This window comes from Bufo gargarizans, chromosome 6 (assembly GCF_014858855.1).
Source record: "Bufo gargarizans isolate SCDJY-AF-19 chromosome 6, ASM1485885v1, whole genome shotgun sequence".
In the NCBI taxonomy this organism is placed as follows: domain Eukaryota; kingdom Metazoa; phylum Chordata; class Amphibia; order Anura; family Bufonidae; genus Bufo; species Bufo gargarizans.
The window spans coordinates 99313384-99328392 of record NC_058085.1 but is presented as its reverse complement, the minus strand read 5'-3'; the positions used below and the strand labels follow the sequence as shown (position 1 = coordinate 99328392).

At 46.2% G+C, this 15009-nt stretch overlaps 1 protein-coding gene across 2 annotated transcripts in view; it reads left to right on the top strand.

The window, feature by feature from the left end:
* The window catches only part of NDRG3 (NDRG family member 3), a 72739-nt gene that overhangs the window by 49098 nt on the left and 8632 nt on the right, over positions 1-15009 (top strand). For both annotated transcript variants that reach the window (XM_044296237.1, XM_044296236.1), the window contains exons 10-13: positions 103-206; positions 8992-9054; positions 10653-10704; positions 13297-13344. In XM_044296237.1, the coding sequence (XP_044152172.1) occupies positions 103-206; positions 8992-9054; positions 10653-10704; positions 13297-13344 (267 nt within the window). The remainder of the gene's footprint in view (positions 1-102; positions 207-8991; positions 9055-10652; positions 10705-13296; positions 13345-15009) is intronic.

Here is a 15009-nt window from a genome sequence, read left to right as displayed (position 1 = left end):
CGATTGGCAATTGTTCTCTGCCAGTATATGGTCAGTTACTTATTTTGGGTGGACATCCTCCGTTTTCTCTTGTAAGTTTTCGTTTTAATTTGTTTTTTTTAGGAAGAATATCAGTCAAATTTGGACCTGGTTCAGACCTACAGATTACACATCGCTCAAGATATCAATCAAGATAATCTTCAGCTCTTTGTGAATTCGTATAACAGGTAAATTACATCCATGCAATTGCGTACTGTGCTGAAAAAGCACAAGGACCCTGCTAACACCATCTACAGACATGGTGTACCCTTATGTTTACACAAAAAGCTGAAAACCGAGGCTTTGAGGCACCCGTACTCTTATTCTTGGGCTACTTTCACACTAGCGTTTTTGCGGATCCATCATGGATCTGCAAAAAAGCTTCTGTTACAAAAGTACAACCGCATGCATCTGTCATGAACGGATCCAGTTGTATAATGTCTTCTATAGCCATGACGGATCGGTCTTTAACACCATTGAAAGTCAATGGGGGATGGATCCGTATTCTATTGTCAGAAAACGGATCCGTCCCCATTGACTTCAATTGTGTGCCAGGACGGATCCGTTTGGTTCCGCTTCGTCAGGTGGACAGCAAAATGCTGCATGCAGAGTTTTTTGGTTTACGCCTCCAGACTGAACGGAGGCAGACTGATGTGTTCTGAGCTGATCCTTTTCCATTCAGCATCCATTAGGGCAAAACTGATCTCTTTTGGACTGCTTTTGAGAGCCCTAAATGGATTTGACAAATGGCATGCCAAAACGCAAGTGTGAAAGTAGCCTTAGGTGTAGTCCGGCTGATTTAAATATTATTTTTTATTTTTTAGAAATGGCAGTGTGAATTTAACAGTCACTATCAATCTATTCAGTTCTGCTCCTGTTCTGGCGCATCCTGGTCTCTGCTCCCTTCGAACATGCTCCGAGCCAATTACTGACCACAGCGATGACCTGCCTCAAACAGTGGTTAGCTGTGTGTTGACCAAGAAGCAGAAACTGGCATGGGGCTGTGAATGTCAAAACAGGAGTAGCAGGCGATTGCAAAGATTAGTGACTTATTTTACAATTATGTTTTTTTAAATTAATCAGACAACACCCTTAAGGACATGCACCATACATGTATGGCGGATGTTTGTACTTTAAAGATGGCACAGGCTCAGCTGCTGAGTGGGTGCTGTAGCTGGTTGGTGCCTGCTGTTTTACACCGCAGACACCCGCAGTCCATAATTAGTCTTTGATCTGTATTATTGCCAAACTCCTCAGATCCCGTATTTAATTGCCGTACCAATTGCAGTGGTGAGCAGGTGTAATTAAAACTATGGCATCCCTGTTCACTTCTATGGGACAGCTGTCTGTTCAAGTGAATACTACAGAACCGCTACAGTTGCTGCAGTGAGCAGGTAAACAGAGCAGAGAAGGCAGCGCTTGCATGACAGCTGCCTTCCCTTCAAACTGCTGATTGATGGGGGTGTCGGGAGTCTGACACCAGCTGATCTGATATTTAGTAACCTATCCTGAAGATGGGTCACCAATAGTGTTTAGCAAACTTGTCTTATGTTTGGCGTCTAAGGTTCGGGTTATCAAAGAATTGCGTTACGGATTCCGTTACCACGGACCATAACGGAATTTAGAATCCATAACGCGATTCTTCGATAACCCGAACTTATCGTTCCTACGCGCTGTAAAACGCACAACAGGCAAGAACCAATGATTCCCTATGGGAATGGTTCTCACCTGGGCGTTTTACAGCGCGTATGATCGCGCTGTAAAACGCCCGACGCTCAAACAAGTGCTTGAGCTTTTTTTGGGGCGTTTGTCGCGCGTTCCCGCACATAGATATTCGGGAACGCGCGACAATGTGTGCACGGCTGTCTCTGTATGCGCGCTTGTAAACGCCCGTACAAGCGCGCATACAGAGCGCTCCTTTCGGAACGCTCAGGTGTGAAAGCAGGGTAAATGTGTTATTTTATTTTTAAATATAAAAAAAATTACTTGCCCCTAGTTTTCAGTAATAAAAGTAAAGATTCTAGATGCCTGTATCCCAAATTGTCCAAACTATTTAAAATATAAATGTATTTGTCCCGTATGGTGAACGGCTTTATTTTTATTTTTTTTATTTTTTTGTGTGTTTTCGCCTTCCAAAATGTCATACACTCTCCAAAATGGTATCAATCAGAACTAGCTATCGCTATACAAAAAATTAGTCCTGCTACAACTCCGTAGACTTAAAGGGACACTGACAGGCCCAATAACCATAATTAGCTGTACATATCCATGCACAGATCTTCTAATGTGCATTAAAAACATATAAGTATAACCCCTGTCCACATTATGAATACAGTAAACTCACGTTTTCCCCGGCGCCTCCACAACGGCATTCACAGGAGGGTGTCCCCGCCTCCAGGACAGGAAACAACGAGGAAGCACAGGATTTAAGGAGCCTCCTCCCCTTACCTTACCAGTCGTTGTTTCCTGTCCTCGGACGTGCGTGGAAGCCGCTCCTGGGGTCATCCAGGAAATTGAATACCGCACCGGCCTGGTCCCTTCCCTGTTGTTCAGGAGGGTCGGTGCAGGGATTGAGAGACTCCGGGGACGCATTGCCTCCCCTCCTCGATCCTGCGGAGTAAGCCCTGTCTTCAGGCATCCCCGGGCTTGCGAGTCCGTCGGAACTCGCGCGGGATCTGGCGTGGTGACGTCAGCGGAGCGAGATCTCCTTGGGCAAGAGGTTCTCGCGGGACGCTCCTGCGCGGCGGGAGATTTAAAAAGAGCAATCATATCCTCCTGCGCCGGTGATCTGCAGAGATGCCTTCCAGCGACAGAGAGTCGTCCAAACGCTCCGGTGATCCCGCTGTCTCGGCCCTCAGCCCGGTAAGCCTCCTCCCAGGGGGGAGTAATCCCTATTTCCTTATGTCCTTCCTAGCAGTAGGTTTATACAGGTTATGGGATCCCGAACCCCCCCCCCCCCCCCCCCCCCCTCTACACGCTGGGTGTCCGTAGTTCACTATACTGACCCCTCACCACCATTACTCCGGGTCCCTCTTTGGCCTATACAAAGTTTGTTTTATTCCCTTAGGACAGTGAGTCCAGGAAGCTTAAAGCCAAAGGGGATTCGGGGCGCCGGAAGTGTGGTGGTTGCCGTAAGGGCCTGGTGTCGGACCCAAAAAAGTCCCTCTGCCCTAGATGTATTGAAAGGGTTATCGCTGAAGAATCCCCTTCCTTCGTGGAGTCCATGCGAACCCTCATTAGAGAAGAGATTAAGGCTGCAGCTGACTCTAGACAACTGGCACCTTCCCCTGGGCCTTCCCGTTCCCTAAATCTGGAAATATCAGAGCAGGTGGATCTGGATGAAGGGGAGTTGCAGGATGATCAGGTCTCCTTATCCTCTGAGGAGGCCGCAGGGAGGCCTATGTGCTTTCCCGAGGAAACACAGTCCCTACTGAAGGATATTAAATCTACGCTGGGATTAGAAGATGTCAAAGAGACTCAGTCCCTTCACGATCAAATCTTTCAGGGCTTGGGGGAGAAAAAGAAGAGATCCTTCCCCATCCACAATAACCTCAAAGCCCTTATTTCCAGGGAATGGAGGGATCCTGATAAAAGGTGGACTGTCTCGGCCGCCTTTAAACGCAAGTACCCCTTTTCGGAATCTGACTCTGATTTGTGGGACAAAACTCCCAGAATAGATGCGCCAGTGGCCCGTATTTCTAAAAAATCCTCGCTGCCCTTTGAGGATATGGGTCTCCTGAAAGACCCAATGGACAAAAAATGTGAAAACCTACTAAAGAAATCCTGGGAGACAAATACAGCAATGTTGCGCCCCAGCATAGCGTCCACTTGTACGGCCAGAACCCTCTCGGTTTGGCTAGACCAGCTTGAGAGCAATCTGTCGGGGGGTACGTCCAGAGAGGAGATCTTAAACTCTCTTCCCTCCCTGAAAAGAGCATCCAATTTTTTAGCAGACACCTCGGCCGACTTGGTTAGACTCTCTGCAAGGAGCAGTGCTCTGGCCAATGCGACCCGTAGGGCGGTATGGCTCCGTTCATGGACTGGGGACGCAGGTTCTAAAAACCGCCTGTGCTCCATCCCATGTGAGGGGGATAGATTGTTCGGCTCCGCCCTGGACGATATTCTGGAGAAGGCCTCCGATAGGAAAAAAGGTTTCCCCTCTGATAACCGTTTTTACCAACAGAGACGCTCCTTTCGAAGTCAAAAAAGGGCAAGATCTGATCAGAGTAAAAGGGATGGCTCAAAAAGATGGCAACCTTCTAGGGGTAGAGGAAGAGGATACCTTCCTAAGCCAGAAACCTCTACCCGCCCTACCCAGTGACACGCCAACCCAGGTAGGGGGCAGGCTAAAGCAATTCTCCTCCGCCTGGCAAGAAATTCACGCCTCCCCTTGGGTCACTCGTACCGTAAAGGAGGGCCTAAAGCTAGAGTTTGTTTCCCCACCCCTAAGTCTTTTTTGTATCAACCAAAGGCAACAGCCCGACAAACAGGCATCCCTAGAGTCAGAAATAACTACCTTAATCCTCAAAGGAGTGCTCATCCCTGTTCCGGAAGAACAACACGGCAAAGGCTTCTATTCCCCTATATTTTTGATAAAAAAAACAAATGGCTCCTTTCGCCTGATAATAAATTTGAAGTCCTTAAACAAATCCATCGTTTACAAAAGATTCAAAATGGAGACCATAAAATCTACCACTCAGATCCTTCCGCAGGACTGCTTTATGGCTACCGTCGACCTTCAGGACGCTTACTACCACGTCCCAATATACCACAGGCACCAGCGTTTTCTGAGGATCGCAATTTATTATCAGGGAAGATTGTCCCATTTTCAGTTCACAGCCCTTCCTTTCGGCCTATCCTCTGCCCCCAGAGTTTTTTCAAAAATAATGTCAGATGTCATGAAGTTCCTTCACCTTCAGGGGGTACAGATCGTCCCGTACCTGGACGACTTTCTGGTGTTTGCGGAGTCGCGCCAACTTCTACATTCACGCCTCAAACAAATCCAGGACTGTCTTACAACTCTAGGGTGGATAATAAATCCCAAAAAATCAGACCTTATCCCCAGTCAGGAAAAAGTGTTTTTAGGGGTGCTGTTGGACTCAAGGCGTCTAATGTCCTTTCTTCCTCAAGACAAACAGTCTCACTTAATCCAGACAGTGTCTCTTTTTTCCAGCAAAGATCGGTCCTCGATAAGAGACATCATGGCGGTACTGGGACTGCTAACAGCCGCAATCTCGTCAGTAAGGTGGGCCCAGAGTCTCACAAGAGTCCTTCAGACCTTTCTCCTATCTTCATGGGACGGAAAGAACTCGTCTCTAGACAGAAAGGTTCACGTTCCCAGACAGGTAAAACAGTCACTAACCTGGTGGAGAGTAAAAGGGAACCTGAGCATAGGAGTTCACTGGCGCCCAAGAGATGTCATGGTCATTACAACAGACGCCAGCAACTCAGGGTGGGGAGGTCACTCTTCAGGAGCGGTAGTTCAAGGATCCTGGGGAAGAGACATGCAGGACGCCTCCTCAAATTTAAGAGAGCTGTCAGCTGTCCACAGAGTTCTCCTTTCCCTTTACAAAATTCCCTCTCCAAGACACGTAAGAATATTAACAGACAACACTACAGTCGTGGCGTACATAAACAAACAGGGGGGAACCAGAAGTCGCTCACTGGCGGAAGTGTCAAAGGGCATTTTTTGTTGGGCAGAAAGAAACCTTCTGTCCCTTTCGGCGGTGCATATCAAGGGGGAAAAAAATGTGGTGGCCGATTATCTCAGTCGACACCTCTTAAGGGAGGCCGAATGGTCTTTAAATCACCGCGTCTTCATCCAGATCTGCCGAATGTGGGGGACCCCAGTGTTAGATCTGTTCGCCACCAAAAGCAACAAGCAGGTCAGAAAGTTCTGTTCCCTCTCGCAAATGGATCGCCCGGTATGGCTAGACGCCCTCTCCAGGCCGTGGCCAAGACAGCTCCTTTATGCCTTCCCTCCATTCAGCCTCATTTCAAGGGTCCTGGTAAAGGCTCAGAAAGAAGGGGTCCACGTAATTATGGTGGCCCCCTTCTGGCCAAGAAGGGCTTGGTTTCCACTCCTGCTCAGACTGTCAGCCGGTGTTTATTGGACACTGCCATCAATCCCGGACCTACTCCACCAGGGACCAATAAATCACCCCAGTGTAAATCAACTCAGTTTGACGGCCTGGAATCTGAACGCCTCCTGCTAAAACAGAAGGGTCTGTCGGACGCAGTCATCTCCACGATGCTCAAAAGCCGGAAACCGGTAACTTCCCGGATCTACCTGAGAACCTGGAATGCCTTTTTGTCCTTCTTGGGAAGTGTAGATTCTCCTGATGTTCCTCAGGTCCTCCAGTTCCTGCAAGCGGGGCTAGAAAAAGGCCTCCGTCCATCAACTCTGAAGGTTCAGATTTCCGCGCTCAGCGCCTTCCTAGACGTAAAACTAGCAGATTCCCCTCTGATCAAGCGGTTTTTGAGGGGGGCAGGAAGAACTTCGATCCTCCCTCGTCCAGTGGTTCCTCCCTGGGATTTGGGCCTGGTTCTTTCTGCTCTCACTACTCCTCCGTTTGAGCCAATTGATGAGATCCCTCTAAGGCTCCTCACCATGAAGACGGTTTTTTTTTAGTTGCCATAACCTCTGCCAGAAGAGTGGGGGAAATTCAAGCTTTCTCTTGCAAGCCTCCCTATCTTACAATTCTGGATGATCGTATAATCCTCAGGCACTGTCCAGCCTTTCTCCCAAAGGTGGTATCCAGATTTCATCGTGAGCAGGAAGTCTCCCTACCCTCTTTTTTTCAGTCTCCTTCTAATGATTCGGAAGATACTCTCCATAATCTGGACGTCAGGAGATCAGTCCTTTCTTACCTTCAGGCCACTAAACCGCTTAGAAAATCGGACCATCTCTTTTTACAATTCCAGGGCCCTAATAAGGGGCAAGCGGCTAGCAAGTCAACCATAGCTAGGTGGATTAGGAACATAATATCCTCTGCCTATGTTACCAAGAACTGTCAGCCGCCGGAGGTACTAAAAGCTCATTCTACAAGGGCAGTAGCCTCATCCTGGGCAGAAACGAAGGCAGTCCCTCTGGAACAGATCTGCAGGGCCGCCACATGGGCCAACCCTATGACTTTTTTTCGGCACTATAAGCTAGATGTAGTAAGGGATCAGGACTTGTCCTTTGGTCGTGAGGTCCTATCTAGTGTGGCCCCCCCCCCTAATATTGATTACTCTGTTAATCCTCCTGTGAATGCCGTTGTGGAGGCGCCGGGGAAAAGGGTAAATTACTCTTACCGGTAATTGGATTTTCCAATAGCCTCCACAACTGCATTGGGTTCCCTCCCAAGCTTTAAATGTAAATGAATGATGTAATTTGTTTACTATAATATATAATTTGTTATGCATCACTTCTGTGTCCTCTCTTATTGACTGGTAAGGTAAGGGGAGGAGGCTCCTTAAATCCTGTGCTTCCTCGTTGTTTCCTGTCCTGGAGGCGGGGACACCCTCCTGTGAATGCCGTTGTGGAGGCTATTGGAAAATCCAATTACCGGTAAGAGTAATTTACCCTTTTGTAACCTGAAGTAATCGCTTTTTTCTGCCCAAGGGGCAGGGTTTCAGCTCCACTTGCGCCCAGCCAGCCTCAGCCCAACCGCCGTTTTGAAGCGCCGCCCAGCTCATCAATATTCACTTCGCTGGGCGGCTTCTGCTGTCCCCGACCTTCCGAGATCCGGCGCATGCCCAATAGAAAGCTATGGGCATCGGACTCGCTTTCAGCTTCTGCACATGCGCCCAGCACCCATAGCTTTCTATTGGGCATGCGCTGCATCTCGGAAGGTCGGGGACAACAGAAGCCGCCCAGCGAAGTGAATATTGATGAGCTGGGCGGCGCTTCAAAACGGCGGTTGGGCTGAGGCTGGCTGGGCGCAAGTGGAGCTGAAACCCCGCCCCTTTGGCAGAAAGAAAACTATTACTTCAGGTTATAAAACGTGAGTTTACTGTATTCATAATGTGGACTGGGGTTTTTAATGCACATTAGAAGACCTGTGCATGCATATGTACAGCTAAATATGGTTATTGGGCCTGTCGGTGTCCCTTTAAATATAAAGTTATAGGGGTTACAATATGGCAATGCAAAGAAGGAAAAAAAAGGGGATGTGTCACTTCAGCAATTAGCATTTATCATGTAGAGAAAGTTATTACAAGGCACTTACTAATGTATTATAGTAGCCCATATTGCTTCCTTTGCTGGCTAGATTCATTTTTCCCTCACATTATACACTGCTGGTATCCAGGGGTTGCGACCACCCTGTAATCCACGCGGTGGCCGTGCTTGTACAGTATAGGAAAAAGTGCCGACCTCTTTGGTGTCTGGGACTGATGGAAAAATGAATCCAGCCATTAAAGGAGGCAGTATGGACAATCACAATACATTAGTGTCTTGTATTAACTTCTCTACATGATAAATGCCATTTGCTGAAGTCAGACAACTTCTTTAAATCACAAGGAAAACTATATAAATATATCGTTATAATTGTACAAACCCAGAGAATGAAGGGCATGGAGGTCAGGTTTACTGCATAGGGAACACTGTACAAATGAAACCCATAAAACTTTGGCTGAATTGAGTAATTTTTTTTTTCCAGCTTTATACTATATTGTATGTAATATAAATGGTGCCAATAGAAATTACAACTTGTCCCGCAAAAAGTAAGCCCCCATACGGCTGTGTGAATGGAAAAATAAACTCATGGCTTCTGTAGGGCAGGGAGTTATAAAAAAAAAAAAAAAAAAAAAGTCACTTGGTCCTTAAGGGGTTAAATTTAAATGGCAAAGCAGTCTAGGAAGTCCTATTAGACTCATCCTGAGAGTCGTGTGCTCAGTGTTATGTTTTCATGCAAATCTGCAGACAGAGATTCTCTATATATCAGCCTGTTACTAATTGCAGATATCTTTGATTTATTCCTGCACCAGCCGCAAAGATCTGGAAATAGAAAGACCACTACTTGCTTCCAATAATTCTGAAGGCACGCTCAGGTCAGTGGGTCGAGGCTTTTTTATTTTTTTTTATTTTAAACTGGCATTTGTGCTGTCATTTTCAGAGTTTGGCTATTTGGTCTTGGCCTTCTTAGGCTACTTTCACATTTGCAGTTTTGCTGTACAGTTTTGAGATCCAGCAGGAGCATGTAAGTCATTGGGCGCCAGAGGCATATTTATTTTATTTTTTTGTTTGTTTGGTGTCTGAAAAAAACTGATCTGGCACCATTGACTTGCATGAGTTTTTTTTGTGCCGGCTTCTTCAGTTTTCCATGCCATGCACATAGAAATGCTGCTTGTAATACTGTACAGCTGTATTATATAGTATGGTGCACATGGAATTCTATAGGCTGATTATTGTATCTCTGATTTTATACAATGGCACAGTGGGTTTTGTCCTCAAGGATTTCACACAATGGGCCTTGTGAGGTATTTTCTTCTGGTGGTATGGCCTATATCAGTGATGGCGAACCTATGGCACGGGTGCCAGAGTCGGCACTCAGAGCCCTCTCTGTGGGCACTTGCACCCTGGAAAAGTCTATGGTGTACCAATATGCCTTAGGCCTCCTGCACACGAACCCCGTGGCCGTGCTGCGGGCCGCAATGCAAGAACACTGACCATGGGGCAGCCGCAGTGGATCACGGACCCATTCACTTTAATGGGTCCACGATCTGCAAAAAGATAGGACATGTTCTATCTTTTTTCGGAACGGAAGTACGGGATGAAACCCCATGGAACCTCTCCGTAGGGTTCCGTTCTGTGCTTCCGTTCCGCACCATTCCGCATCTCCGGATTTGGCGGACCCATTAAAGTGAAAGCGTCCGCATCCGTGATGCGGAATGCACGTGGAACGGTGCCCATGTATTGCGGATCCGCAAATGCGGTCCTCAATATGGCAACGGGACACCTACAGTCATGTGCAGGAGGCCTTAGACTTTTCCTGCCATTCATCAGCGCAGGCGTACTATGAACACCACAGGCAGCGCACTGAGTGTAAACAGGCTTTTATAGCGAAAAGTACATGGAAGATATACTATACTGGACTGTAGTATTCAGGGGAAATTCCCATGTTGGCACTTTGTGATAAATATGTGGGTTTTGGGGTGCAGTTTGGGCACTCGGTCTCTAAAAGGTTTGCCATCACTGGCCTATATGGTATTTTGTAAGGCAGTGTATTCTACCATAGAACGACATATGCAGTGCCTATAGGTCCTTGTTATGGAAGGAGTGTTAGCCATTTTATGTAGAGGGGATTTGGTAGTGTAGTACTAAGGGGGCGGGGGGGTGGGGGGTGAAAACATACAGTGTACACTTTGTAGATTGTTAGAAAATGGACACAGAGCAAGGGGCTGTATAAAATAAATGAAACTCCCTTAACTGCCTTTTAAATGTCCCGCCGCTCTGGGCCTGCAATGATGAGGTCTTGTCAAATTTTTGCATGCTTACTTGATCACTGAAGCCATTGGTTGGCTGCAGTGGTCATGTTAATGTTGGACAAGATGCCATCATTGCAGGCCCAGCAAGGACTAGCGCGAAGAAGCTGAAGTGTTGGGACGTTTTTAAACCCCTTTTAAGTCTCCAGGATTTTGTGTTCTAGGTGCCCTGCCTTGTTGGTGGTTGGAGATAGCTCTCCTGCAGTCGATGCTGTAGTAAGTACTTAAGTTTTTTTTTTTTTTTTTTTATTACAATTACTGTACCAAGACACAACTCTGTGTATGTAACTAACAAGGAATGAACTTGTATTTGTTTTATAATAGCTGACATGTAAATGATGAGTGTAGGAACTCTGCAAGTAGGCTGGGATTACATGTTCTGGCTGTCACATGCACCAAAACGCTCCAATCCTAAAAAAAAAAAAAAAAAAAAGCCGGGGACGAGCAGGCGGGTATGCCCCCCTAAAAGTTTAAGTAGAGTTTGGGATAAATATAAAAGTTTGAAATGTGCAGGGTTCATACATGTCATTTACTTAGCACGCGCTCCAGAGCTGAAGAGGCCAAATCTCCAGGATCCAGATGTCGCTAAACACATCCAAAGCTGAAGCTTCTGCGACTGAAAACCAGTTCCGTTCATTTGAATGGGCGTTGCAGAAATCTATGTGCTTGTTGTGAAAACAACCCATTGAAGAGGTTATGCCATGATTACGTTAAAAAATGAATCAGACATCATACAGTACATGACCATCTTTCTAACCAAGCTAGAACCAGTCCTGTACTTCACATGGACCAAGAGATCTCACTGTCTGATTGCTCTGCTAGGATCTCTTCAAGCTGGTGTGTCCTTTCTTAGGGGACATGTCCTTTCTGCTCTCTCCCGATCAGTTTAGGGGTAACTAGTATGCCGAATAATATGAAAATAACATTTATTAGCGGAACAGCCACCAGTGCAGGAATGTCACTATCTTCCACGTGTGAAGGTTTTTTTGGGTGCAGGAATGATTAGATGTGTAATTGCTCATCATCTAATGTAGCAGACCACCTCTGATTGTTAAGATTGGGGGTGACCAGCATGAAGTATAAAGTTCCTGGGGAAGGTTGAGATGACAGTAACGGGTAGGGGTCTTTCATTTTCCCTCACTTGCTGACACACAACCAGGGAGGCAAACTTTTCAAGCTGCTGCCTGACTCCATACTGGTAGTACGTGACAGTGAAGATTCTGGACTGTAATATAATTCTAAGCTGCACGGCTATATATTCTAGTCACGTCATAACTTCATAAACCCTTGCAAAATAATGTATTTCCCTTGCAGTAAAACGGTTAAACTTCAGGTCTTTTTTTTATTTTATTTTTTATGTTTATGTACCTGATAACATTAAAGGGAGTCTTTCATCTAAACTGACCATTATAGAATACTAACACCATGATCTGCATTATAGTCCCCGTATTGGAATGCTACTTACTGTTTAGCTGTCTGTTGCTTATTTTCGCAAAAAACAAACACATATTCAATATGTTATTGAATAAAAGTGTTTATTTTCACAAAGAAAAAAAAAAGAAAAAATGTATTCAATATGTTAATTAGGTTCTGAAGGTGCCCAGGGGCAGTGTTCAATTGGCCGGTGCCCAGGCCCCTCCTAGGTTCTTCAGAAATCCAGCGCTGTTCACAAGATTCGCCGCACCTGCGCACTTCATTCCCTATTATGGGCAGAGGCACAAGAGCATTCAATGCGCATGTGCCGGAATGGGGAATGAAGTGCGCAGGCGCAGCAAATCTTGTGAACGGTGTTGGATTTCTGAAGAACCTAGGGTGGGCCAGAGGGTGAAGGGGTTTCTCATGAAAAGCGACGAGGCGCCTGGGCATCGGCCGATTGACTGCTGTCCCTAGGCACCTTCAGAACCCATTTAACATATTGAATACGTGTTTGTTTTTATAATTTTAATTTTTTGCAAAAATAAGCGACAGACAGCTAAGGCTACTTTCACACTAGCGTTCGTCGGTCCGCTCGTGAGCTCCGTTTGAAGGGGCTCACGAGCGGACCCGAACGCAGCCGTCCAGCCCTGATGCAGTCTGAATGGAGCGGATCCGCTCAGACTGCATCAGTCTGGCGGCGTTCAGCCTCCGCTCGCCTCCGCACGGACAGGCGGACAGCTGAACGCTGCTTGCAGCGTTCGCGTGTCCGCCTGGCCGTGCGGAGGCGTGCGGATCCGTCCAGACTTACAATGTAAGTCAATGGGGACGGATCCGTTTGAAGATGCCACAATTTGGCTCAATCTTCAGGCGGATCCGTCCCCCATTGACTTTACATTGAAAGTCTGGACGGATCCGTACGAGGCTATTTTCACACTTAGCTGTTATATGCTAAAATAATGCAGACGGATCCGTTCTGAAAAAAAGGAACACATACGGAAATGCATCAGTTTTTTGCGGCACCATCTATTGAAAATGTTATGCCAAGTCCAATTTTTTTCTGTGTAATTACTGTATATGCCATACGGAAAAACGAAACTGAAACGGAACAACGGATCCGTGAAAAACGGACCGCAAAACACTGAAATAGCCATACGGTCGTGTATAAGAGGCCTAAAGCAACTAATGTGTAGAACTCTTTCCAGTACACAGGAATTCTCTGTAGCTCTAAGGTATTCTTGGTTGGAAGTCTGTTATGGTTGGATCTGCTGAAAGTCGAATGTTAGTAGCTTACCATAGGGGCAGGATTGATAGCAAATCCTACTAAAATGTTTAACATTTTGTAAAATCTGCTTTATATGTATAAAAGTTTAGCTGATCTCCTTTCCATTGCAGGTTGAATGCAACTCCAGATTAGATCCAACAAGAACAACACTACTGAAGGTGAGTTTTTTACCTTTCTTCACGAGCTTTAGAAAGTGCTATATAGATAGATCTCTCTATCTCTATACTGCTCTGTATGTGGTACTCATTGGGGGTATTCTCATGGTTTACGACGGATATAAACTACTCTACAGCCCTGCAGTTGGCGCACATGCTCTAGAATGTAGAAAAGTATACCGCCAAACGTTGTGTGTGTTGCAGTGGCCCACTATATAGGGAAGTGCAGTCTGCAAGGCTTTACTATAAAGTAAAAAAGGAACACACTGTACTACCCCAACATAAGCCAAAAGCACATTCTTTTGGCCTCTGTTGGTTAAATGGAAGCCTTGAAATAGGTGGTTGGAGCTTTCCCAGTGCATATGTTGAATGTATTCATCTGAACATAATGGAAACGGGGTACTGGTGTTAGACTTCCCACAATCTGATATTAATGACCTATTCTAAGGATCAGCTGTTTAAGGAGGCAGTGGCGCACCCCTGTGGACATACATTGTACAAGTCCTTCTAAAAAAATTAGCATATTGTGATAAAGTTCATTATTTTCTGTAATGTACTGATAAACATTAGACTTTCATATATTTTAGATTCATTACACACCAACTGAAGTAGTTCAAGCCTTTTTATTGTTTTAATATTGATGATTTTGGCATACAGCTCATGAAAACACCAAATTCCTATCTAAAAAAATTAGCATATCATGAAAAGGTTCTCTAAACGAGCTATTAACCTAATCATCTGAATCAACTGCTTAACTCTAAACACCTGCAAAAGATTCCTGAGGCTTTTAAAACTCCCAGCCTGGTTCATTACTCAAAACCGCAATCATGGGTAAGACTGCCGACCTGACTGCTGTCCAGAAGGCCATCATTGACACCCTCAAGCAAGAGGGTAAGACACAGAAAGAAATTTCTGAACGAATAGGCTGTTCCCAGAGGGCTGTATCAAGGCACCTCAGTGGGAAGTCTGTGGGAAGGAAAAAGTGTGGCAGAAAATGCTGCACAACGAGAAGAGGTGACCGGACCCTGAGGAAGATTGTGGAGAAGGACCGATTCCAGACCTTGGGGGACCTGCGGAAGCAGTGGACTGAGTCTGGAGTAGAAACATCCAGAGCCACCGTGTACAGGCGTGTGCAGAAAATGGGCTACAGGTGCCGCATTCCCCAGGTCAAGCCACTTTTGAACCAGAAACAGCGGCAGAAGCGCCTGACCTGGGCTACAGAGAAGCAGCACTGGACTGTTGCATGTAATTCGGAAATCAAGGTGCCAGAGTCTGGAGGAAGACTGGGGAGAGGGAAATGCCCAAATGCCTGAAGTCCAGTGTCAAGTACCCACAGTCAGTGATGGTCTGGGGTGCCATGTCAGCTGCTGGTGTTGGTCCACTGTGTTTTATCAAGGGCAGGGTCAATGCAGCTAGCTATCAGGAGATTTTGGAGCACTTCATGCTTCCATCTGCTGAAAAGCTTTATGGAGATGAAGATTTCATTTTTCAGCACGACCTGGCACCTGCTCACAGTGCCAAAACCACTGGTAAATGGTTTACTGACCATGGTATTACTGTGCTCAATTGGCCTGCCAACTCTCCTGACCTGAACCCCATAGAGAATCTGTGGGATATTGGGAAGAGAAAGTTGAGACGCAAGACCCAACACTCTGGATGAGCTTAAGG